This window comes from Malassezia restricta, chromosome I (assembly GCF_003290485.1).
Source record: "Malassezia restricta chromosome I, complete sequence".
Lineage (NCBI taxonomy): Eukaryota > Fungi > Basidiomycota > Malasseziomycetes > Malasseziales > Malasseziaceae > Malassezia > Malassezia restricta.
In genome coordinates, this window is record NC_040193.1 from 1,155,766 (window position 1) to 1,182,179 (window position 26,414).

The 26,414-nt window shown below is 58.4% G+C and overlaps 6 protein-coding genes across 6 annotated transcripts; 3 read left to right on the forward strand and 3 right to left on the reverse strand.

Annotated features, from left to right (window-relative positions):
* Window positions 1–18: 18 nt before the first annotated feature.
* On the forward strand, window positions 19–4,032 carry MRET_0675 (chromodomain-helicase-DNA-binding protein 1; the record flags this gene model as incomplete). Its single annotated transcript, XM_027627302.1, has 1 exon — window positions 19–4,032. One exon carries the CDS (start codon window positions 19–21, stop codon window positions 4,030–4,032), a length of 4,014 nt encoding a protein of 1,337 aa, XP_027482445.1.
* A 2-nt stretch (window positions 4,033–4,034) lies between these two features.
* Window positions 4,035–5,762, reverse strand: MRET_0676 (nuclear GTP-binding protein; the record flags this gene model as incomplete). Its single annotated transcript, XM_027627303.1, has 1 exon — window positions 4,035–5,762. One exon carries the CDS (start codon window positions 5,760–5,762, stop codon window positions 4,035–4,037), a length of 1,728 nt encoding a protein of 575 aa, XP_027482442.1.
* Window positions 5,763–5,875: 113 nt separating this feature from the next.
* On the forward strand, window positions 5,876–7,603 carry MRET_0677 (threonine dehydratase; the record flags this gene model as incomplete). Its single annotated transcript, XM_027627304.1, has 1 exon — window positions 5,876–7,603. One exon carries the CDS (start codon window positions 5,876–5,878, stop codon window positions 7,601–7,603), a length of 1,728 nt encoding a protein of 575 aa, XP_027482443.1.
* Window positions 7,604–7,614: 11 nt separating this feature from the next.
* MRET_0678 (ABC multidrug transporter) lies at window positions 7,615–11,706 on the reverse strand (the record flags this gene model as incomplete). Its single annotated transcript, XM_027627305.1, has 1 exon — window positions 7,615–11,706. The coding sequence occupies one exon, from the start codon at window positions 11,704–11,706 to the stop codon at window positions 7,615–7,617; it is 4,092 nt and encodes a 1,363-aa protein (XP_027482440.1).
* Window positions 11,707–12,022: 316 nt separating this feature from the next.
* Window positions 12,023–23,617, forward strand: MRET_0679 (ferricrocin synthase; the record flags this gene model as incomplete). The annotated part of the gene is made up of 1 exon (XM_027627306.1): window positions 12,023–23,617. The coding sequence occupies one exon, from the start codon at window positions 12,023–12,025 to the stop codon at window positions 23,615–23,617; it is 11,595 nt and encodes a 3,864-aa protein (XP_027482441.1).
* MRET_0680 (ATP-dependent RNA helicase DDX54/DBP10) lies at window positions 23,618–26,359 on the reverse strand (the record flags this gene model as incomplete). Its single annotated transcript, XM_027627307.1, has 1 exon — window positions 23,618–26,359. The coding sequence occupies one exon, from the start codon at window positions 26,357–26,359 to the stop codon at window positions 23,618–23,620; it is 2,742 nt and encodes a 913-aa protein (XP_027482616.1).
* Window positions 26,360–26,414: the final 55 nt, after the last annotated feature.

Genomic DNA, 26,414 nt, shown 5'->3' on the forward strand with positions numbered 1-26,414 from the left:
CCCCGTAGCCGACCGCGAATGTCGGAGCGACATTCAGCCCCACGGCCCGTCGGGCGTGCGTTCCGACCAGAAATCATGGATGCGGAGGCGAATCCAGATCTCTATGGCCTACGTCGCTCAGGTCGCGCGCCGACGCGCAAGTCGTACGTGACCGAGGATGACGACGACGCCAATGAGGACGAAGAGGTTGAGGACGAAGAGAACGACATCCTGCCCGACGAGTCGGAGGATGACGATGACGACTTTGGCGGCCGGCAAACTCGGAAGAGGCGCCCACAGAGCGAGTCCGTATGGGGCCCTCCGGTTCGCATGTCGTCTCGGCAATCGAGTCGAGTGACCAACTACGCCGACGACTACCACGGCATCTCAGACGACGACGTATTCGAGGACGAAGCGTACGACGTCGTGCCTGCCACCGAGCCTGCCGAAGAGCTCGATCAGATCGAGGGCGTGTTCGGCCATGAGCGTGACGAAGCACATCTCGATGATCCAGAAGATATTCCCACACAAAACATGCGCTTTGTGATCAAGTGGCGCGGATACTCACATTTGCACGATACACACGAACTCTACGACTTCCTGCAGCGGTTCCCAGGCGCAAAGCGCGTGTCCAACTATATCAAGTCCGTGTGGCAGCCGCTGCACGACATCTCGACGAACCCCGACGCGACGCGCGAAGACGTCGAGGCCCTCCAGATCCAGCGCGAACGGCAGCGCGAACTGCTCGAGCTCTTCCGCACCGTCGAGCGCGTCATCGCCCAGCGCGATAGCCCGCCCACCAAAGATGTGCCATACGCCCACGCTGAGTACTTGTGTAAATGGAAAGAGCTCGGATACGACCAGTGCTCTTGGGAATCCGAAGCTGATATCGCGCCCATCGCGCAGGACCAAATCAATGCGTACCTTGCGCGCGCTACGTCTGTCACAGTGCCGTCACGCAGCGAGACATTCAGCCGAGGGCGACCGCCCTACGTCCGCATGACCGAACAGCCCAAATACATCGGGGAGCGCGGCACACTGAAAGACTTCCAAATGACCGGTCTCAACTGGCTCGCCTACCTCTGGAGTCACGGCGAGAATGGCATTCTGGCCGATGAGATGGGTCTCGGCAAAACAGTGCAAACCGTCGCCTTCTTCTCGTACCTGTTCCATTCATGCTACCAGTATGGTCCCTTCCTGATCGTCGTACCGCTCTCTACGCTCCCATCATGGCTCGTCCAATTCGAACATTGGGCACCTGACATGAACGTGGTCGCCTACATCGGCAACTCCCAGAGCCGCGAAATGATCCGTGAGTACGAGTTCGGACCGCCGCGCAAAATGCGTCTGAATGTACTTGTAACGACGTACGAGTTTATCCTCAAAGATCGCGCTGAACTCTCACACATCAAATGGCAGTTCCTGGCTGTCGACGAGGCGCATAGGCTCAAGAATGCCGAGTCACTACTGTACGAGGCACTCAGCTCGTTCCACTGTGCCGGCAAACTTCTCATCACCGGCACACCGCTCCAAAACAATGTGCGCGAACTTTCCGCCCTACTCCACTTTTTGCGGCCGGATCAGTTTGACTTGGAGGTCGACTTTGATATCTCGAATGTGGATCAGGCCAAAATTCAGGAACTGCACGAGCGCTTGGAAAATGTCATGCTTCGACGGCTGAAGCGCGACGTGGCCAAAGAGCTTCCCACCAAAACCGAACAGATTCTTCGCGTGGAAATGTCCGCGATGCAGCAGCGCATGTACAAGGCCATCCTAACTCGCAACTATTCCCTGCTAAGTGGCACCCATTCGACGCAGTTCTCGCTGCTCAACATTGCTATCGAGTTGAAAAAGGCGTCGAACCATCCGTACCTCTTCGATGGTGTCGAAACGCCCAGCGCGTCGCGTGAGGAAACGCTCCGTGGCCTGATTATGCACAGCGGTAAGATGGTGCTGCTGGACAAACTGCTGGCGCGCCTCAAGGCAGACGGACACCGTGTGCTCATCTTCAGTCAGATGGTGCACATGCTTGACATCATTTCCGACTACCTATCGCTTCGCGGCTATGTGCACCAGCGTCTGGATGGCACCGTGTCGTCCGACACGCGCAAACGCGCCATTGACCACTTTAACGCGCCCAACTCTCCTGACTTTTGCTTCATTCTTTCCACGCGAGCAGGTGGCCTTGGCATCAATCTCGAAACGGCCGACACAGTCATCATCTTTGACAGCGATTGGAACCCGCAGAACGACTTACAGGCTATGTCTCGCGCCCACCGCCTGAATTCCAAGTTTCACATCAGCGTGTTCCGCTTTCTCACGAAGGGCACCGTCGAAGAGGATGTGTTGGAGCGTGCGAAGCAAAAAATGGTGCTGGAATATGCCATTATCCACCAGATGGACACATCCGGCACGAACTTTGCGCCCAAGTCACTGTCCAAGTCCTCGCAAAACTTTAGTCGAGAAGAGCTCGGTGCCATTCTGAAATTTGGTGCGCAGAGCATGTTCAAGAGTGACGAGGATGGTCAGCAAAAGAAGCTGGACGAGATGGATCTCGACGACATTCTGCAGCATGCCGAGGCACGAGATACCGAAGCGGACAGCAATACGGCGGTGTCTGGCAGTCAGGCATTCTTGCAGCAGTTTGCCCAGGTGCAAGACTTTAAGACGGACGACGTGTCGTGGGACGACATCATTCCAGCTGAGGACCGTGCGAAGGCCGAGGAAGAAGAGCGCAAACAGGCTGTCGAGAGTGCGATGGCAGCCTCTTCATCGCGGCGCAGGGCAGCCGTGGCGTCTAATGCTGCCACTGTCCATGCAGCCGCCGAAGAAGAGAGCGAGACGCCCAAGTCCAAAGGCAGCGCGGCACGCAAAACATCCGGCCAACGTTCGCTGGAGCTCAAGGAACGTGACGTGCGTGTACTGCTGCGCGGTATTCAGCGCTGGGGCGACCTGCGTTACCGGTACAATGAAATTGTGTCGGAGGGCAAACTGCAGGATAAGAACCGTTCCGTGCTCATGCAAGCATCGAGTGAACTCGTTGGCTTAGCGGAGGAAAAGCTGGCAGAGCACCATGCTTTTCTCAAAGGCAAGCAGGAGCGTGGCGAAGAAATCACCTCGGCTCTTCGGCAGCGCGCAGTGCTGATCAACTACCGCGGCATCTCACACATCAACGCCGAGACGCTGCTGATTCGGCATCACGAGCTCCATCTGCTGGCCGAGATCCTCGAGCAGGTCGACGATGTAAAGCAATGGCGGATACCCACCGAGTCGCTCAAGAGCACCCTGAACTGGCACTGTGAATGGGGCCCCGCTCAAGATGCCATGCTACTCGTTGGCATCTGGCGGCATGGCTTTGGGTCCTGGGAGCAAATCGAAGCAGATGCTGAGCTGGGCCTGCATGGCCGCTTCTTTTTGGAGGAAGGCAAGCGGCACACTGATACCAAGGAGGAAGACGACGCGGGTCCTAAGGGCAAGGCGCCCGGAGCTGGACGATCGCGACCGATTCCCAATGCCATTCATCTCGTGCGTCGCGGCGACTACCTGCTGAAGACGCTGCGCGAATGTACGCAAAGACGGGATGACGACAAGCCTCGCAAGAAGCAGACATCGCGATCTGAGAGCAGGAGTAGCAAGCGAGGTGCGGCGCAGTACTCTTCGGATGAAAATGAAGACGACGATGGATACGCCAGCATGGATGAACTGGAATGCAAGGAGCTGATGCGCCCGTGCAAGAAGCAGCTCAAGACTCTGAAGGATGATACGGAGCATCTGGAACGCGATAAGAAAATCGCGACACTGAAAGAATGCCTCTCGGCCATCGGAACCCACATCGACCATATCATTGCGAGCAAATTTGCGCGCCTGCCTAAAGCGCGCCAGCAAAAATGGTACGAGCACCTATGGGCCTTTGTGTCGTTCTTCTGGCCCAAGAAGGTGGAGCCGGAGAAGTTGCGTGCCATCTATGCCAAGCTCACGGGCGCAGATCCCGCGAAGCGCAAGGCCTCTGATCACGCTGAGCCTGCTCCCAAAAAGCCACGTAGCTCTACGTAACGCTATAGCTCCTCGGCAGATTCGTGGCCCCCGTCATCGTGTGCAGCCTCATCGAGATCCATCATGGCATCCATCTGCTGAACCAGTCCTTGGCGTCGCTTCTTTTGCTTGCGTGCCTTGCGGCGCTCTTTGCCCCGCGATGGAGCCATGTTCACCGACTCTTCAGGCGCAAACTGCGGCCGCTCAGGCTTCTTGGGCGCAGCTCGAGGTGCAGGCTCTTCCGCCTCATCCTCGTCGTGGGGCAAAAGCGACCATGGCGTCGGCCTATAGTGCGAAAAGGTCTCGTCATCTTCGTCCTCGGACGCACTGTCCAGCCCATCGTGGGCGCGTTTGCCCAAGGTGGAGTCGGTCGTGTCAGGTATCGTGGGCTCTTCCTCGGGCTGAGCAGGTGGTGGCGAATAGCGTCCATCACCACCGAATACTTTGGCGTCTGCCTCGCCCAGCAGGCCTTCCAAGTCAAAGGCCTCGCTAAATGATGTACGCACGGCGGCCTCGCCTTCTGAGGCTGGCAAAGGTGCTGCGGGTGCCTGAGGGCGACGCGTCAGGTCCGGGTGCCGGGCTGGCGGCTCGGTATGGTACTTGATCTTGCCCGTATTCCAGTCGTGCAGCACAGAGCGTGCCGTGGCATCCAAATCAGGCAGACCGCCACGGGCTAGGCGGCCTTTCTGATAGGCCACACGGAGCAGAAAGTCTTGAGCATCGCGCGACGTGATCGGCGGTATATCGTACACGTCGGCCAGGTAGTGGGGCTCGATGCGGTGCAGAATCGCCTGGACCGGCTCCATAGGATCGTCGACAAGCTCGACTTTGAGCACATTGCGGAGCATAGCTGCCTCCGCGGCGGCGGCGATTTCCTCGGCCGTGGCGCCGGGCGGCGCATTCGCATCAGAAAACACAATGCCGGGACTGTCCAGCAGCCGGACGTGCCGGTCTAGCATGATGCCCTGCATCACTTTCGTATGACCCGGTGTAGAGGCAACGCTGCAGACACGAGAGCGTTTGAGTGAGTTGATCAGGCTGCTTTTGCCGACATTGGGTGCGCCTATCGTGCCGACAGTGATACTTGACTTGAGGTTCAGATTCCGTGAGTAATTCTTGATGAGCTGCAAAATTTCCCGTGTGCCGACCGACTCGGCACCACCAGCCCATTCGGCATCTGAGCCAGCACGGCTCTTCCACGTCATCGACGTCCCCTGCGAGAGATTGTGCCGCTGCTGCTGTGTGGATGCCTTGAAAGGCAAAGTCGGGAATTCATGGCGAAGGTACTGCAGCCACGCAAGAGCATTGGAGCGCGGCACTAGGTCGATCTTGTTGAGGATCAGTACGATGCGCTTGCCAAGCCGCATAGCCTCCTCCTCGATAGCGTACGCACGGCAGCCAAGTGGGTCACGCACATCCAGCACCTCGAGAAGCACATCCGCATGCTCCAGCACCTTGCGCAGCTCCTTCATGTAGGCTTTCAGGCTATTGTCCTTGTCAGTGAGGCTCGAGAGACGCTCACGCGCAGCACGACTCGCTTCGAGCTCCGCGCCCAAGCTGGCCGTGTCCTCCTCTGTCTGCGCCGTCCTATCCAGTTGCAGCAAGTCGGCGTTCGACTGCTTCGCACAGGCGATACGTCCACTGCGTTGAAATGGCACATCACGTACGCGATGCACATCGACAGGCGCAGCTCCGGGGCGTCGGCCTTTGCCTGGCCGACGCGCAGCCTCGTGCCGGCCACGTCGGCCCATCGTGATACGAGACAGGCGACGCCTCACCGTGGAGGCAGGGAAAATGCAGCCCTTTTTTTCGCTCGCCACGTGTGGAGACTTGAGCGAGTCAGAACCTGAGTGCCGCCTTCGCCATGAACGACGCGCCGGTAGCGCCGGCAGTGTATCTTCATGCAGCGCGAGAGCATGTGGTGAACGAGGAGACGCGACGCATGTACGAGGAGCTGCCTTCGTACCAGCGTCTCGCTGATGGCACGCCCGATTACTTGCGTATGATCCTCGGCGCGCACCTGTATGACTTGGCTCGGCAGACGCCACTGCAGCCGGCGTCCAAGTTGTCCAGGCGCTTGGGCTGCGAGATTTTGCTAAAGCGCGAGGATCTGCAGCCTGTGTACAGCTTCAAGTTGCGTGGTGCGTACAATATGATGCGGCAGCTCGATGACCAGCGCAAGTGGAAGGGTGTCATTGCCTGCAGCGCCGGCAACCATGCACAGGGCGTGGCCATGTCAGGCGCGCATCTCTCGATCCCATGCACGATCGTCATGCCCATCGGGACACCTAGTATCAAGTGGGAGAATGTCCAGCGCCTGGGCGCCAAGGTCCTATTCCATGGCGCGAACTTTGACGAGGCGAAGGCGGAGTGTGCGCGGCTGGCGGAGGCGCATGGCCTGACGGTCATTCCCCCCTTTGACCATCCCCAGGTCATTACGGGGCAGGGCACTGTGGCTGTGGAGATCTGCCGCCAGACAGATATGGAGCACGTCGATGCGGTGTTTTGTGCCGTGGGCGGCGGCGGCTTGCTGAGTGGTGTGGCCGCGTACATTAAGCGTGTGGCACCGCCGCACGTCAAGGTGATGGGTGTCGAGACGTACGATGCAGACGCCCTCGCACAGAGTCTCGAGCGGCGTGAGCGGGTCGAGCTTTCTGACGTCGGTCTATTCAGCGATGGCACAGCTGTGCGAGTCATGGGCGATGAGACGCTGCGTCTGTGCAGCTCGTTGGTCGACGGCGTCGTGCGAGTGTCGAACGACGAGATCTGTGCCGCCATCAAAGATGTGTTTGAAGACTCGCGTGCGATCACAGAGCCGGCTGGCGCTCTCGCCGTGGCTGGTATGAAGCGGTACATTGCGTCGCAACGCGGCGACGCTGCAGGCCGCCGGTTCGTGGCCGTGATCAGCGGTGCGAACATGAACTTTAACCGGCTGCGCTTTGTTTCTGAGCGTGCCGAGCTCGGTGAGCAGCGCGAGGTGATTGTGTCGGTGACGATCCCCGACCGCCCCGGCAGCTTTTTCCGCCTGCACCAGTTTCTCCATCCACGCGACGTGACCGAGTTTTCCTACCGCTACAGCGGCGCGCCCCAGGCGCATATTCTCGCATCCTTCCTCCTCAATGGCACGGTGCCTGCGCGTGAAGCGAACCCGATCGTATCGAGCACACAGGCGCTCGAGCCCCACGCCAACCTGCGTGAGCTCGAGATCCGCGGCATCCTGCAGGCGCTCAATGAGGCAGGTATGCCAGCCGAGGATATGAGCCACAATGAGCTGGCCAAGTCGCATTCGCGCTACCTCATCGGCGGGCGTGCCACCGTGCCCGATGAACGCCTCTTCCGCTTCCGCTTCCCCGAGCGCCCCGGTGCGCTGCAGCGCTTCTTGACCGGGATTGACGCCGGCTGGAACATTTCGCTCTTCCACTACCGCCGCGAGGGCGGCGACATCGCTCGCGTGCTCGCTGGTGTCCAGGTGCCGCCTGAGACGAACGCCAAGTTTGATCAGTTCCTGCATGATCTCGGCTACGTGTTTGAAGAGGAAACACACAATCCTATTTACAAGCAGTACTTGCTAGCCACGCCACCGTCACTGTAGTGTACATACGCTCATGCCCCCAACGACTGGTGCGAGATCATGGCTTGGTATTGCGGCGACGTCTGAACGAGCTCATCGTGCGTGCCGCGCGCAATCACATGGCCGTGCTCGAACAAAAAGATGCAGTCCGCCGAGCGGATCGTCCGCATGCGGTGCGCAATGGCCACAATCGTGCAGCTGCGCGAGGCGTGCAGCTTGCTCAGTGTGTCCTGGAACGCTTGCTCACTACTCGCGTCCATCGCGGACGTCGACTCATCCAGCAAGAGCAATCGCGGCTCTCGAACGAGCGCTCGTGCAATCGACACGCGCTGCTTTTGACCGCCGCTCAGCTGGCTGCCTCCTGCACCAATGCTGGTGTCGTATCCGTCTGGCAAAGCGGCAATGGCCTCGTGGATATGCGCGGCCTCACATGCCCGGACGACACGTTCATCAGGCGCCGTGTGCGGCCTCTGACTGACGCGGTGAGCCCGCGTCTCCTCACGCACACAGGCCGCTGAGAACGGATCCGCCAGTCCCAGTGCCACATTGAATTCAATACTGCCATCAAAGAGCATAGCTTCCTGCGGCACCAGCGCCATATGCTCGTGCAGCGCACGCGACGACACGGACGTCGTGCTGCATCCTCCCACGCGCACTTGGCCATCCGTGGGCTCGTAAAAGGCCTCGATCAGGCTCATGGCCGTCGACTTCCCCGACCCACTCGAGCCAATCAGCGCCACAAACGACCCGGCGGGGATGTGAAGCACCAAGTCTCGCAGCGCTGGCTCCGTGCGGCCTGGATACCGAAACCACACATGCTCGAACGACACAGCCAAGGGGCCATGCTCACCGAGAGGGGCCAACGCCTTTTCCGACTCGAGATCCAACAACGGGCGCCGACGAAGGCGCGGCGCCTCTATCGGGCAGTGCGCTTGGTCCAGCAGCGTAAATATATTCGAAGCAGACACCTGCGCCTTCGTAAAGTCCGGCGCAAAAGCCAGGAGCTGGCCCGACGACTGGGCCGAAAACAGCAGCGCTGGCAGTACGGTGAAAAACGCCACTTGCGAAAACCGGTCATCAGCCACATTCTTTGAGCCCCACCAGTAGGCAAAGCCATAAATAAAGTACGAAATGCTCAGCGACACGGCCAGGCATGCATTCCCCATGATGATATGGCGCATACTCTCGCGGTACGGCTTTTCCAGACTGTGCGAAAACAACTGGATCACGTCGCGCTCGCGACCGAGCGATGCCACCGTACGCATGCACGATGCTGCTTCAATGACCATCGCTGTGGACCGCGCATAGGCCGTTTCATGCCGCCTCTGAAAGTCCGCAATGACTTTGAGGCGAAGGTATCCCGCCATGATCAGAATCGGCACCATGGACAGAATCACGACGGCGATCCGCCACGCCACAATGTGCGCTAGCGTGATACCAGCCACAAAGTTGACCAAAATACTAAAGATGGTGCCGATGACGGTGCCCGTCAGTCCGCCCAAGTTGCTCGTATCGGCGCCCAGATTCGCCATCATCGTCGAGGGCGAGGCCTCTTCACGCTCGAACCAGGCCAAAGGCTGCGTCACAAGCACGCGAAACACTTGCTTGCGAATACGCAAAAGCAGCCATTCTGATACGAATCCAAACGCAGAGCCACTCACAAAGTAGGCAAACAGCTCAATGATCGCCAGCACAAAAAAGTACCGCGCAAATCGATCCGACTGATGCTCCACTTCGCCGGGCGCTTTGCATGGGTTCAGCGCCTCGATCACATGGCCAAACAGCACCGCCTCTCCAGAAAAAGCACCCCCAATAATGGCAGAGGCGAAGAAGCCGACCAAGGCGAAGGGCCACTTGCACAGAGCCCAGCGCATCAGACGCCCCAACGAGCGCGTGTACGAAAGATGCACCTTTTTCGGCACGGACTCCTCCGTCTTGACGCCTTCCACATCGCCCAGTGACACGGTAGGCACCACAGGCTGAGTCGGTAGAGGCAGGCCCATACTCGGAGGCGGAAAAGGACCTGTGTCCTCTTTTTCGCCCAAGAATGTCTCGGAGACACGGGTATCGTCGGTGTCATGCCTTGGATCTGACTTCTCTGGCTCTTCGTATGCATCACTTTGGGCACGAACCAGACTCGCATAGTAGCCATCCTTCAGTAGCAGCTCTGAGTGCGTGCCCTGTTCCACAACGTGCCCTTGCGACATGACCACGATCTTGTCATAATGCTTGATGGTCGACAAACGATGCGCAATAGCAATCGTCGTGCGATTCTCCGACACGCGATCAAAGGCGGACTGTACGGCCATCTCACTGTGGGAATCGAGAGCGGCTGTGGCCTCATCGAGAATCAAGACGCGCGGCTTCTTGACAATGGCCCGCGCCAAGGCAATGCGCTGCTTCTGACCACCCGACAAGCACCGTCCGGCGTCGCCAACGCGCGAGACATAGCCGTCCGGCAACCTTGTAATGAAATGGTGTGCATGTGCGAGCCGAGCCGCCTCTTCGCACAGTGACATGAGACGCGAAAGCGAGGATCGAAGCTCAGGGGGGCAGTGTTCTTGCCAATGAGGGGGTATCGTGGCGTGATCAAACGCAAAGCGTGCGAGCCAACGAATCACTTCCTGTACATCGTCGTGATTCGGGCTTCCGACGAGGCCATGAGCGATGCTCTCCAGCACCGTACAGTCAAAAAGCACCGGCTCTTGTCCTACAAGGCCCAGCTGTGAGCGAAGCCAGCGGACCTGCAGCTGATCCAGCGGCGTGCCATCATACAGCGTAATGTCGCCGTCGTTTGGATCATAGAAACGGTGCAGCAAGGCCACAATCGTACTCTTGCCACTCCCACTGAAGCCACATATGCCAATGCGCTTGCCAGGCTCCAGATCCAGGTCTAAATCATCGAGCACTTGGGCATTCGGTCGTGCCGGATACGCCAAGCTTACATGACGCAAACGAAAGCCAAGAGGCTGGGTATCTTTGCGTGGGACAATGCCATCCTCACACAGCGCATTAATCGGCGATTCACGCTGAATGGTATCAAGAAGCTGGCTGCCTGCCCCGCCGGCCGCAGAAAACGTCTGCAAATACGGCGCAATCTGCCCCACGACGAACGATGCATCCAGCAGGAGAAAAATGACGGTATACACAGAGCCCACTGTATTCGATGCATTGTCTCCATCTGAACGCATGCGATCCGTTACCATTCGGCTGCCTGAATGGAATGCGAGGGCGTTCGCAGAGTATGCCACGAAGAAGAGAAAGCCCAGCATGGTCGCAGCAGATAAGGCACGGTACAATCCACTGCGCCGAACGAGATGCAGGTGGGAGTCGTACAATTTGCTGAGCGGCTTCTGAGCCTCGAATGCGTGGACGGCACGCACATTACTGAGTGACTCGGCCGCGATGTTAGATGCGTCACCTAGATGATTCGACATCTGCGCCGAGAACCGCGACACAAAATGGGCACCCGCCAGTGACACGATCAAGAACGCGGGCACTAACGACACCAACTCTCCGGCCAGCTCCGGCAGTAAGATAAACGCAATGATATAACTCGTGACAAAGTACGAGATGGACGATAAAAAGATGCCGACTTTTTCACTAGTGCCATTTTGTACCAAAATCAGATTCTCACTTAGGTGCGTGCTAATGTCGCCAGGCGAGAGTGTGTCGAAAAACGCCATGTTCTGCGAGAGTACAGCACGAACGTAGCGCTCACGCAGACGACGAGCGATTCTTTCTCCCAGAAGCGACCAGCTGCACGTGTAGATCCAAATAAGAGCAAAGTTGACGGCAGCCACGATAATGATTTGGACAACGTGCGTGCTAACCTGGTCGAGAAAGTCGTCTCGTTGAGCAGGATCCGTTGGCATGCCGCTCCGATTCGCACATGCCTGCTCATTGAATCCATTCACCATCTTACCAAACAGCAAGCCAATAAGCGGAAGTGGTACGCCTGCTGCAATGGCGGCTATGATGCCGACTAGTAGGCACATCCACTCCTTCGGCTCCATGCCATGAAACAGACGGACGTACTTCATGGTCGGCACCATTCGACCAAGCCTCTCACGCCATGATATGCGTGGCAGGACTGAAGCAGAATTCGCATGCCCGTCGGACATACTAAGTCCGACGCACACGGGCTGATAGAGGCAGGGCAAGGAACACGATGGTCGTCCCAGTCTCAGACGCCAGCTTCTATGAATTTTTCTGGAGGTTTGCAGTTTCGCGCACAGTAAGCGAGTCTTTCCTGCATGATTGGATTAGATGTAATCTGATACCATCGATAAATCATGCGATCATTTGATTCGTTCATGTGACATCCATCGCATCCATCTTCCGCGGCCAGCCCTATTTTTCTTGGCTTGAACGTGTCCCTGCATCGAGCCACGGTGCCTGAGTCGTCTCTTCGACCTAAGCCTTTCTCTATACTGCTTCATGGAGCGCGCACCTTTCCCAGACGTCACTGGCTTGCGTCTGCGCGCACCATCACGAGCAGCATTCGCAGCAGACCCGCACAGCGTGGCTTCGTTGGGTCGTGCATCTCTGTCTACATCACTTACGCTCCGCCATGTGCAGACGCAAGCTCAAAGCAGCTTTCATACTTCTGCATCGGCTGTGATCGCGGCGGCTTGGGGCACGGTCCTGTATATGTATCTGCAACATGAATGTGAATTGGTAGCCTTTGATGGCGTGCGGGGCCAAGATACCGTGTCCATTCCCGTTGGCCCGACTATGTGCGATATGCGCAACCCTTTATCCCTTGTTGAGCATATCAACTGTGCATGGTCAGGTGCCCCTACGAACATCACAGGACCCACCCTATTCTTTGATGCACTTCATGATCCTGAATCGGTTGCCTTCGCACGCGTCGAGACTGTACTGCGTGCCCATCCCGAGGTGACATTAGCCTGCATCGCCTATGTGAATGCGGATGAACTCATCACTTTATCTCTTCTCGCCTCACCCAGCGTCCACGTACATGGCTCGGCAAAGACGCAGCTCGAGCAGATGTGCGAGGCTCTGTGGGCCATCCTTGAGCACCGTGACCCCATGACGATGCCGCTCCATCTTACCAGCCTGGCCAATCCACATCCGCAGCCCATGTCGACCGACATGCCCAAGGGCATGGCTGGGGAGCGTCTCGAAGATCAATTCCTACGGCGTGCACAGGACATTCCTCACGTGCCTGCACTGAAGTGTTGTACGTCTGTGTCGCCCCCGACTTTCGTGTCGTGGTCGTATCAAGAGCTGGACACACGCTCCAATGAAATCGCGCAGCTTTTATGGAGCTGCGGTGTGGGTTATGCGGCTGCGCAAAGCGACGATGATCAAGTGATAGTCCTATGCATGGCCAAATGCATGGACATGTACGCTGCTATTTTGGGTGTACTCAAGGCGGGAGCGACTTGGTGTCCGATCGATCCTGGTTGGCCATCGTCGCGGCAATCTGCTCTTCTCATCAAATCGGGTGCGCGCGTCGCACTCACGACAGGTGCCGAAGCCCCAATGGTAGAAAGCTCATGTCCGGAGCATATCCAAGTGGTCCGACTTGACCGGCCATTTCCCTCATTGACTTCGCTGCCGCCGCGCACAGCCGAACGCTCTTCAGCTTCTCACCTCGCCTACAAGATATGGACGAGTGGGACGACCGGTCTGCCAAAGGCTGTCGGGGTTGAACACATTGCGGCTGTGCAGGGTATGCGGGCGCTGCAAAAGGCCGTCCCGACGGATATGGACGCGCCTGTGCGTCCCAGTGCCATTCGCTACCTTCAATTCGCCGCCTACGTTTTTGACCTGTCGATCTTTGATATCTTTTACGCATGGGGTCACGGCGGCACTGTATGCTTTGCACCGCTCGATCTGTTACTCACGCGCCTAGTTGACGTGGCTAATGCGCTGCAAGTCACCCACACGCTCCTGACGCCAGCTGTCTCGGCCATGGTACCACGCCGTGCGATCCCTACGTTGCAGGTCATGATCAATGGAGGTGAGAAGCTGTCACAAGTTGTGGCAGATGAATGGACGCAGGAGGGGTGTCGCGTCGTCAACATTTACGGGCCAGCTGAAGCGACCCTGTCCCTGACGATGCGCGAAATTCCGCCACACGGCGACCAAGTCAAGGCACATAATATTGGCTTGCCGTTTGACGATGCTTTGTGTGTTTTGATGAACGAGCACAATGACGTGGTACCACGAGGCTGTATCGGCGAACTTCTTCTTGGTGGTCCTCAGCTCGCGCGCGGATACATCGGCGACGAGGCAAAGACGCGGGAGAAATTTGTGCAGCATCCGACACTGGGACGATTGTACCATACAGGCGACTTGGCTCGTCAGCTATGGGATGGCCAGTTTGAGTACCTCGGTCGAAACGATGACCAAGTCAAGATCAATGGTGTGCGCATTGAACTGCTGGAAATCAATGCCGCTGTGAAGGCCGCGTCCGAACTGGTGTGGGATGCCGATACCGTCGCGCTTCCCGGACCTGATCCTGCCGAACCGCCGCGCATTGTGGCCTTTGCCGTTTATCCGTGGGACAAAGGGGACACGAATGCACCGCTGCTTCGCACAGACCCTGATGCTGTGGCTTTAGCACGCACATTGCGATCTGGCGCCCAGGCACTCTTGCCATCGTACATGGTCCCGTTTCACTTTGTGGTCTTGTCTGCTTTTCCGCGTACTTCGAGTGCAAAAATCGATCGTCGCGCCGTACGAGCTGCCTACGACTCGCTCGATCTTCACTCTTGGGAGGCTCGCCTTGCCGATGTGCATGAGGCGGAGGGCGTCGAAGAGGCCATGGCCCATCCATTGGCGCAGAAAGTATGTGAATGGCTTCCGCTCATGGCGTGCGTTTCATCTGCCTCCATCACGCCCCATGCCTCATTTCCCATGCTCGGCATCAACTCGGTGCGTGCCATGGCACTCTCCGCCAAACTGGTCGAGGCTGGGTTTGGCGTAAGTGCTGCCGATGTGGCGCGACACGATTCGATTTTCAAGCTTGTGAGGGCGTACACGAAGCGGCCACATACGGATCCCAAGGTGTCTCGTGATGCATGGCTTTTGGCGTGGCAGCAAGCGTACTCACCGCCAGAGACACAATGCGGAGAGGTATTACCAACGACGCCCTTACAGCAGGGTATGCTCCTAGAAACGCAGATGGATGCATCGCGTTACTGGCTTTACCGCGTCGTTGTGGCTCACGAGCCTGTTGTCTACGAGCAGCTTGTCGCGGCCCTAGAACAGGTGGTCATGGATATGGACTGCTTGCGAATGGGTTTTGTGCGCACGACGCCGCCTTCCGACTCGATCTTTGCGCCTTTGTACATGTGTGTCTTGCAAAAGTCTGTGTCAGTGAAGGTTCGCCGATTCCAAGGTCAAGATGTAGTGAGTGCGTTGGCCTCGCATGTGCCAAACGTCGCAGATGGTCGTCCGCCCTGGCTCGCGGCATTTGATGCTACCACGCGCCGCTTCGTACTCGTGATGCACCATGCGCTCTATGATGCGACGACGCTCGATATGATTTTCGCTCGAATGGATGCTCATATCGCCTCGGTACCACTGAGCGAGACGCATGCCTGGAGTGAGGCACTTGAGGATCTGGTCCCTGCCCCACAGGCCGAACAGGCCACCCTCGATGCTTGGGCTCACGCACTGCGGCCCATGGATCATGTTGCATGGACTGCGCTTCATGAGACTCGCACTAAGCCACAAAGGTGCCTCGAGCATTACGAACGCTCCGTCTCGTCGGTATCGTGGAGTGCGCTTGAAGAGACCGCGGCCCATATCGGCACGTCTGTGCGTCCCTTGGCCCATGTAGCTTGGGCTCGAGTGCTTGGCATAATTCTCGGCACGCCCAACGTTTTGCTGGGCGATGTCGTGTCGCTTCGCGGACGGCGCGCATCGTATGCTACGACAGGTGGTCCACTGCTCGCGACCTTGCCTGTGTGTGTGAATGCGGCAAGCCAAAGTGCCGTGAGCGACCATGTTCAGCAGCTGCACGCCTCGAACCTCGCATTGCAAGAGCACGCATCTGTGCCGCTGTCGTACATTCGACAGCAGGTGCACTGTCCCCGTGACCAGCCTTTGTTTGTGAGTCTTTTTGTACTTGAGATGGACGAAGATCACGATGAACGACCTACCGAGCATGCGCTGGCCTGGCACACGCCGACAGACCTTGGTGTCAGTGTCGAGCACGCCCTGGCTCTCGAAATGCGTGTCACAAGAAAAGGACATGTTCGACTCGTCCTGAACTACCTCGATTCGGCCATGTCGTCCTCCTATGCTGAGATGCTCCTGCATATGATGGATACCGTCCTCGGTGCCTATACCCACGATGTGTCGATGCCAGTCGCACACAATCCACCGGATGTGCCGGCATCGCTGCTCGCACGTCCCGACATGCCACCACCGACGCACCCAACGTACCTCAACGTCGGTCAGTGGCCAGCGCATCATGCCCGAATCCAGCCCAGTGCGTGTGCCATTGAGTATCGAGATAATACGCCCGCCTCGCACACAATGCGAGCTACCTACGCAGATCTTGACAAGGCCAGTGCACGTCTTGCCGCCTATCTTGTCCTTGCCGTGCCGCCACACGCCGTGGTAGGCGTCGCACTGCCACGCAGTATTGAGACGTACACCTGCCTTCTGGGCATTTTGCGGGCTGGCCTCGTGTATTTGCCCCTGGATGAGTCCTTGCCACATGCTCGTCGCGAGCATCTCTTGCGCGATAGTGCGGCAAGTCTGGTGCTTACGCGGGAAACCAGCCTGCCATGGCCGTGTGCATGCAAGACACCAGAAGAGGCCCTCCGGGATGAGGCAAGTGCTTTGCCCAGCGTGTCGGCAGACGATGCCGCCTATGTGCTGTACACGTCCGGCTCCACGGGCGAGCCTAAGGGATGTATCGTATCGCATGCGAATCTGTCACACGCCTTGGACAATTTCCGCGACGCATTGGGCAGCGACTCGCTGGTACAGGCGCGTTTTCTGGCGCGCTCCGCAGAAGCTTTCGATGTTCACCTCCTCGAGTGCCTGCTGGCATGGCAAATGGGAGCGACTGTCGTGACAATGCCTCGTCGGGCGTTGCTAGCAGATATAGGCACCGCTATGGCTGACTCTCAAGTCACACATGCTTGTGTGGTGCCTTCTCTCTTTTTCACGCAAGGTCGCCGTGTAGCGCCGAGTGATGTGCCGCACTTGCGCGCCTTGATTGTGGGTGGCGAAAAGCTCGCAGATGACTTGGTGGATGTGTGGGGTCCCGCATCGATACCCGTGCTGAATGCCTATGGTCCCACGGAAGCCACCATTGGTATTTCGTGCACACCCGTGCGTGTGGACTCTCTGGCTGCCGATATCGGCGTTGCGTTTGCGGGGAATGCGTTCTTTGTGCGAGCACACAATGGCGGTCTTGCGTGGCGAGGCCAGCCAGGAGAGCTGTGTATCCTTGGCACACATGTCGGGCGGGGCTATGTGAGACGGTCGTCCAATGCGTTTTTCACGTGGGACGGTCAACGAGCGTATGCCACGGGTGATCTCGCGCGCATGATGCCGTGTGGTCGGATTGAGTATCTTGGCCGCGTGAACCAAAGTCAGGTCAAAGTGCGAGGCGCTCGTGTCGAGCTCGGTGAGATCGACGCAGCACTGCGCCAAGCAGGCGCCTCACACGCCGCTACACTTCTACTGACGCACCCTCAGCTTGACACACCGCATCTCGTGGCGTTTGTGGCGAAAGATGCTCGTGCTACTGACGAGGTACCACATGCGACGGACGACGATACCACGTTGCTCATGTCTCATCTCCGCCGTCACTTGAGCACATACATGGTGCCAAGCGTCATGGTGCCACTATCGTTCCTGCCCCTCGCACGCGTGAGTGGAAAAATGGATCACCGTGCGTTGCGCAGCCTATACGCAGCCATGCCGCGCGATGCCCTTGTCGATCACACGCCACCTCGAACGCCCATGGAATGCGCTGCGGCTCGCGCCGTACAGCGAGTACTGCGTCTCGATGCGATCGGTATGCACACGGACCTCTTTGGCGTGGGTCTCGATAGTCTCGCGGCCGTCAAACTCGCGCAGGCACTGGAAGACGAGGGCGTGGCTGGCATCAGCATCTCGTCCCTCATGACCGAGCCGACGTTGGCCGGCTTCTTACGATGTCAGCATGCCGAGGTGGGGGAAGTGGAGGCAAGTCAGGCGCCTTTGCCATTGCAGTGTGCCACATTGGCCCAGTCTCTGGCATCTCCAGCGCAGCGGCTCTATGTCCATCATGTGCGCTTGCACTTGACACCCGATGCAGATCGACAGCAGGTTCTCAGGCAGTGGCGTGATGCGCTGGCACACTACGCCATCTACCGTACCGTGTTCCATACCGATCCACGTCTCACCATGGACGTCCTCGAGTCGCTTCCGACCATTGAATCCGTGGTGGATGGATGCTGCACGCAAGAAGCATGCGATCAGGTGGCTGATGATATACTCGCGCGTGTCGAATCGTGCCCGCCCGTGCGTCTTGTTTTGTACGACGATGTCCTGTGCCTGAGTATGCACCACGCCTTGTACGATGCTGCGTCGCTCGACTTGCTCATCGATGCCGTTCGTGGTGAGCGCGCGCCTGATACCTTTGACGACGTCGTGCGCCTAGCCAGTCGCACGGCACCTATGAATGCCAAGCATTACACGGATGTCCTGCAAGGTATGATTCGCACACCCATGCCCAACTTGACCGGCCGCTACGCCGCAGCTGCGCCCACAAAGACACATGTGCATACCATGAAGCGCGTATCGCTTCGTGACTTGCATGCGTATGCACGCACGCAAAAAAGCACGCTCCAAGCCCTTGTGCTCCATACCTTTGCTTCGTTGCTCGCCGCGTACGCAGGGGAAGACGAAGCCACCTTGGGTGTGGTCCTTAGCGGTCGCATGGCCGATCCACGTCACGCGAGGGCGCATGGCCCATGCATCACTACCGTGCCATTCCGTTGGCAGGCTCGACATGGCGATGTGCATGCCGTGCACGCCCAGTTGGTGAGCGCCTTGCATCATCAGTTTGTGCATCTCACTGAGGTGGCGCATGCCTTGGGTATGGACACGTCGCTCTTTGACGTGCTGTTTTCGTTCATGCCTGCACCGAGCGTGCCGAAGGCACTGCCACCGGGTATTGGTGCACTGGACTCAAACATGGCCAACGACTTTGTATACGCACTGCAAGTGACGGCCGACGAGGCTCGCGATACGCTCGTGCTGGAAGCGACCTTTGCCCCTGATCGCATGCCGTATGAGCACGCAGACTTGTTCGCGCGCCAGCTGGAAGACAGCCTGCGACTCCTACTGGAGGGCGGTGCGTGTGAAGCGTCGCTGTGTGCTACCGTATATCCCAAGCCGCTTGAGCCAGACGTATCTGATACGTTGCTCGCCCGCTTTGCGCGCCATGCACAAGACACGCCCGATGCAACGGCTCTTACGTTTGCGTCATCCATCGAGCCGTATGAAGCGACGGTGCTTTCGTACCGCGAGCTCGATACCCTTTCAAGTCGGTATGCAGCGCACCTCGCTGCGTCCCAAGATCCAGCCGTGTACGTGCACTTGCCGCGGTGCATTGATCTCTACATCGTATTGTTGGCGGCCTGGAAGGCTCACAAGGTCTATGTGCCATTGGATCCGACGCTGCCTCTGGAGCGCCTGCAGTACATGATTCAAGTGGTCGGAGCTGGCACGTTGGTGACGCACGATACATCCCTTGCCGTGCCCTTGCCGCGGTACACGCTTGCCCAGCTGCGCCAGGACTCTGCATGGCTACCCACAGTCCCGCGATTGGATGTACCCTCGTACATTCTGTTCACGTCTGGCTCGACAGGCAAGCCCAAAGGCGTGCAAGTCTCACACCGTGCGCTGGCCGCCGCCCTCCTGTCATGGGAGCGTCTGCTTCCGCACACGCGTGCATCGCGGCTGCTGCAACTGGCCTCGCCGGGCTTTGACGTTTCCCTCTTTGAAGTATGCTTGCCACTGGGCCTTGGATTCAGTGTCGCCACGGCACCTAAGGACGTCCTCCTGACAGACCTCGAAGCAGCTTTCCGTGCTCTGCGAATCACGATGGCGGACCTCCCAGCCGCCCTGGCTGCGCTCGTGCATCCAGATCATGTGCCGCCCCTTGAGTGGCTCATGAGTGGTGGTGACGTGATCGACGAGCGCGTGGTGCGTGCCTGGGGCGCGCCGCCCCACCGCCTCATCAATGCCTACGGTCCCACGGAAGGCACGATTGGCAATACGCTCGGCTTTGTCGATGGCCAAACGCGCCGCTCCGTTGTCGGTGACGTGTATCCAGCAACAGCGCTCTACATTTGCGGACGCGACTCTTTTATTGCTGCGTATACAGGCGCCGTGGGTGAGATTGTCGTCGGTGGTCCACAGGTGGCCGATGGGTATGTGGGGGCGCCTGATCTGACGGCCGCCAAGTTCTTCACGCTACCCAATGGCCAGCGTGTGTATCGCACGGGCGACCGCGGTCGTCTGCTCGCTGATGGCCGTGTCGAGTGCCTGGGCCGTATGGAGCGGGGCCAAGTCAAGGTGAATGGACAGCGCGTGGAGCTCGATGAAATTGCCCATGAGCTCCAACTCGAAGCAGGTGTGGCTGATGCGTGCGTGCAGTATCTTCAGCATCCTGCGCACGCCTCGCGTCAGCTCGTGGCGTTCCTTGCGCTCGATCAATCGCGCACGCTGTCAGACGACGTGGGCGTGCGCACAGATGCCGAGGCCCGAGCGTATGCTCAGCGCGTCGTCCATGGCGCCCAGAGGCGCTTGGCGCCCTTTATGGTGCCTGCTCACACGCTCGTACTTACGTCGGCACTACCACTTACGCCGAACAATAAGGTGGATGTGAAGCGTCTTGCCGGTATGTACCAAGCCATGGATCCTCAACGTCTGCACGACGCAGGTAATGCACCCAGTACGCGACGCAGCTCAGCAACCGAGACAGCTCTGATGCAGCATCTGGCCGCATTTCTTCAAGTACCCGTCGCCGACGTCGATCGAGATGCCTCGTTTTATGCCCTCGGCATTGATTCGCTCTCGGCGATTCGCCTTGTCAAGGTGCTGCGACTGCATGGCATGTCACTTACCGTAAGTGAGCTGCTGGCGCATGCAACGCCTGCGCGGCTTGCCGCAGCTCTGGATGAAGCGGGTGGGTCGTCAGATGACATGCACGCCTACGAGGCGCTGCGTGCCTCGGCAGCGGCGTATGCTCCGAACGCCTTGCCGTGTACGCCGCTTCAGTCAGGCATGTTGGCTCAGTCGACAGCGAGTGAGGGCGACTTGTACATTCATACACACGTGTTCCGTGTGGACTGCTCCGTGGATGCGCTCGTCAAGGCATGGGCTACTGTGGTGCAGCAGCACGCGATGCTGCGTACTTCGTTCCATGCGCACTCGTCGCGTGAAGTGCCATGGGTGCAGGTGGTGCACGACGAACGGACGCCGCCCGTCGTCGTGCATGGCCCGAACTGTCTGGATCGAGTTTTTCCCTCGGCTCGTGCCGCCTGCGATCCAGAGCATCCCCACACGCTACACGTGTTCTCTGATGAGCTCGGCGTGGTGGGTCTGTGGGTACTGCACCATGCCCTCTATGATGCGCATGGCTTGGAATTGCTATGGGATGATGTGGACGCTGCCTTGGACGGTGCAGGGAGCGACCCAAGGCCTCCCTTTTCAACGTGTGTGCCGCACCTGTGCTCAGGCGAGGCCCATGTACCCTTTTGGCTCGACACGCTTCGTGGATACACACCTCGGCCACTGGCTGAGCATACATCCCATGCGGCCATCTCGTGTGTGATCGATACCCACATTCAGACGCGTGATGCGGAAGACATGTGCCGGCGCGTCGGTGTGTCGATGCACACACTCGCGACGCTGGCATTCGCCTACCTGTTAGCCGAATGCATGCATACACCTGACGTCTGCTTTGGTCAGGTGCTGAGCCTGCGCACGGATATGCACGATGCGGTCGACGTGCTGGGTCCCATGCTCAATACTACGCCCACGCGTGTTCTGTTGCAGCGTGCACCCTTCGATGTTCAGCTCCAGCAGCTGCAGTGCGCTATCGATGCCGCACGTCCACACCGTCATGCATCCCTGCGGTCTATTGCTGCTGCTCACCAGCGAACGCATGCATCGACTGCCCCCCTCCTGGATGCTTTGCTGGACGTGCAGCTTCATACAGAGACGTCTTCCCGTGCTCATCTTCAGCCCATGGAGCTGTCTATCGAGGATGGCGTGCAGTACGCTCTTAATGTTGAGTTCCAGCAGAGGCCTTCTACGCTGGTCCTATCAGCGACGGCACGCACGACCCTCGCTGATGCTGCGCGTCTAGATGAGCTTTTGCATCGTATGAGCGCAATAGTGCGCCACATGGCCACCGACCCGCATGCTATGCGTACCGTGGAGCATGTGGACCTTCCGCCACGCAACTCGACTGACCTTAGCGTGCCGTCCGACATACTGCATCGTGTGCGCTCTGTCATGGCAACCGTGGCAGGCGTGCCTGCCATCGATATTCAGGCTCACACGCCCCTTTTGGCCCTTGGGCTCGACTCGATGGCCGCCATTCAAATCGTGGCGCGTGCACGCATGCAGGGTCTGCCGTTGCATGTCAGTGACCTGGCGGGTGGTACGCCCATGACGGTCGCTGCGTCCTTCCTTCACCGTACGCAGACCCAAATGGATGATGTACGGGTAACAGCGCCCGTGTCGGTGGCCGAGGCAGCCGCGGCACTGGGCCGAGATGACGTGCAAGCTGTGCGGCGCGTCACGGCTGGTCAGGCTCAGCATATTGCTACCTTGGTGCACTCCCGCTACCGGAATGGCATTTTTTCGTTGGTGTATCGCGCTTCGGACACGCTGGATGTCGGCCGCCTCGAGCTGGCTTGGATTCGGCTGCAAGAGAGCCATGAAGTGCTGCGCACCGTGTTCAGCTGCCTTCAGTCACACCTGGTCCAAGTCGTCGTGAAAAGCACACAGCCTATGCATACGCATGTCGTGCCACATGCCGACGAAGGTGTCAAACAGGTGGTGCATCGCGAACGGACGTGGTCACTTCCTACCCCGTGGTGTGCGATGGATGTAGTCCGTGCATTGCATGGCACGGATCACGTTGTCCTGACACTATTCCATGGCATGTATGACGCTGTGGCTCTTGGCATGTTGGTGCGTGACTTGGAAGCGCTATACCGAGCAACAGACATCCATGTGACGGCTAACATGGACGATTTGCTCACCGTGGCTGCCCGGACAGACAAGCAGGCCGTGCAGCGCCACTGGGCCAGCTACAGCTATGCGCCACCCTCGTTCGTCGGCACACTGGACGCCCCACCCCTGCCCACCTACACGTTTGTGCATCGCCGCCACGTCGTCCCGCGCCTAGGGCACATTCGCTCGACGCTCGCTGAACAGCACGTCTCCTTGTCTTCTGGCATCATTGCTGCTTGGGCCTCTGTATTGCACGATACATTACGCACAGATATGCCGGTGCTCGGTTTGTATCAAGCAGCACGATCGATCCCACCTCTGGACCTCTCTACAGCGGCTTTGCCATGCCTGAATGTACTGCCGATGGTCGTCCCATGGCACCCTGATACAAAGGACATGGCCAAGCACGTCCAAAAGACCCTCGCCGAGCGAGTTCCGCTAGAACAAGTGTCGTTGGGCGACATTCACCAGGCCCTTGCTCTGCCTGCCTCAGCTCGCTTCAATACCCTGCTCAACGTACTCGGCCCGTCACCGCCGGCATCCACGCCGTCTCTGCTCACACCGTGCTCGGACGTGGACGACGACCGTCTAATCGCACCTCCGCCCCTGTGTGCTTTTTCCAGTCTCGAGACTTGGGAGGGCCTCGAACCATATTCGGCAGCGAGCATCGCTGTGGACGCGTACGCCGATAACGATACCCTGTCTCTGGCCCTACGTTGCCCTGCGCATGTGCTGAGCTACGAGACCGCGTGTGCACTGCTGGATGCATTCACTGCGTATGTACATGCTATCTAGTTACTGCTTTGGTTTCTTTTTCGAAGGACGCGCGTTCTTCGCTAGCCGCTTGGCACGTGTCTCGCGGTCGCGGTAGATTTGGTCAGCACTCTTGAGCTCGTTCTTGGCTTCCGCACCGCTTCCCTGCTTACGCTGACGCTCCTTGAGCTTGCGCTTATAGCCATACTGCAGCTTATCAAGAGGCTTGGGTGCCTTGGTCTGCGTATGGAAGCGGCGGCCTGGACGGTGTGGACCACCGCGCTGCACGGACGCAGCCATGCGGCGCGTCGTCGCTGGCATAGCACTTTCATCCTGACCCACATGCGGCAGTGCCACCTGTTGTTCGCGCTGCCATTCATCAAAGCGTCCACTGCGGTAGCTGGCAGGTAGCTTGAGACCTGTCTCGGATCGAATGAGCTTTTGGTTGTCGGCACCAGTGCCGTCGCCCATCACAAACTTCTTCTTCTTCGTATCCCAGCGCTGCGGGTTTACACGCTGCGCAGCCGGCGCAGGACCGACATCGTCGCCAGCCATATCGACGGTGACACGGCGAGCCTGGTCCAGGAACGAGTAGCCCTTTTCTTCCGCGGCTCCCTTTTGTTCATAGTGGAGGTAGGTGGACGGATCACGGAAATCGCGGCCTGTATCAAAAACGGAGGCAATGTCGTCTTCGTCAGCGAGATCCGCCGGAGCCGTAGCTTGCACCTCTGCCTCTTCTTCGTGTTCGCCACCGCGCTTGGCTGACTCAATCATGCGCGCGCGGCGCTGCTTGGTATGTAGTGTCCGACGTCGGTCCTGCATGAGCCGGGCGAGTGGCATGTGTTGGCCATGCGCCCCCATTTCAAACACTGTCTCACCTGGTCGGAACGCATTCACCTTGGCGAGCATCGCAGCACGCGCGCCTGCAAGTGGGTCATCGTGCTTGCGCGCACGCCGTGCTGCGTCCTCGCGGAGCTGGAGCTGGTACTTTTCAGGGCGCTGCAAGATATCGTGGACGCCTTGTGCCTCGAGCGCATGTCCAGCCAGAGCCCATCCCTGGCTTGAAATGCCAGCTGCCGCACTGCGCTCAGCGTCCTTGAGCATGTCTTTGGTGCGGCGATAACTTTCGGCACTGGCCTTCGGTTGAGAGCGCATGTACATGCTGTGCGCACGTTTGACCACACCCAAAAGACCGTCGTATGCCGTGGCTGTCGTCGAGGATTCATGCATGGCATGTCGAATCGACTCGCTCTCTTCATCCAGAGTCTCACGCGGAAATGTACCAAGCACGAGCGACGCGTGCAAATCGTGTGGCTCGTCAGCGCGCACCACATGAGAAGACACGATCGGGCGGGCCAGGAACAGCTGCAAGTCACACAGGTAGGGCAGCTCGGTATGCGTGCACAGACTCCACGCCCATCCTCGGCGTCCAGCGCGGGCTGTACGTCCAACGCGGTGCACAAAAATGCGGGGCTGCGGCGGGAAATCATAGTTGATCACATGCTCCAATACGGGCAAGTCAATGCCACGCGCAGCCAAATCTGTTACAATCAGCAAAGACGTCTGTCCAGATCGGAACTGATTCATTTGAATCGAGCGTGCCGCTTGGTCAAGCGACGAGTAGATGTGCGAGCAAGCATAGCCCATGGTCGTCAGGACGAGAAGCAGGTATTCGACATGGTGCTTGGTCGCACAAAAAATAATGGTCTGATAAGGCTTGAGTTGGTCCACGGCATGGGCGCGTTTCCGCTTCTTAGAGGCGTCTGCATCCATGGTCTGACTGCCTGTTGGTACCTGGATCACATCGCGAAGAAGGAGGAGAAGCGCCGCATCCTTATCGAGCGGCTTGATGCTAAAGAAGGCCATCCGCAGATCAGGACTAATTTTGCTGTCCGCATCCAGGCGGATCAGCTTGGGATTCGCTTCGAGTCCTGCCCGCGCAAACTCGACAAGGCTCTTGGGTAGCGTCGCACTGAACAAGAGCGTCTGGCGCGTGGACGGCAGTCGTCGAAGCAACTCTTCCATTTGATCAGCAAAGCCCATTTCAAAGAGCCGATCAGCCTCATCAAACACCACATACTCCACCGACTTGAGATCCAAATTCATTTCCACGACCAGATGCAGCAGACGGCCGGGCGTGCCAATGACCACATCTGGATTTGCTGTCATCATAGCGAATTGCTCATCAAGGCCCTCACCACCGACGATAACTGACCATCGAATCGCATCAGTATGCGCATCACCATCAGAGCGCCATCCACGCGCCAGGTCTTTGCCGACTTTGAGGATCTGGAAGGCCAATTCACGCGAGGGGCACAGAATCAGCGATTTAATACCAAATGACGTCGAGTGGCGGCCATTCAAGCGGTGAAGTAGCGGGACAATGTATGAAAGCGTCTTGCCAGAACCCGTGCGGGCCATCCCAACGACATCCTGCGGCGGCTGCGCCATGATCGCTGGGATGGCACGGCGCTGAATGGGTGTGGGCGTCGTGAAGCCACGTAGCAGCAGCGAGCGCAGCAAAGATGGATGCAGTCCCATACTCTGAAAACTGCCACCACCACTTACAATGCCACTTGCCACCTTGGCCTTGCTCTTGTGGGCCTGTTTAGCCACCTGAGTGCCAGCCTTGACATTGTGCTTTTGTGCAGCAGCCGCGATGAACGCGGCATCATCCTCGTGATCCTCATCCGTCACACCAGCAGAACGACGTGGTGGCGGAGCTATTTGCTCAATGGCATCATCATCCAACGCCAAAAAATCAATTTCTTTGGGCGCCGCCATCGTCAAGCTCCGACGTCGTAAGCTTGCATCCTCGCTCAGCGCCATCGTCCCATTT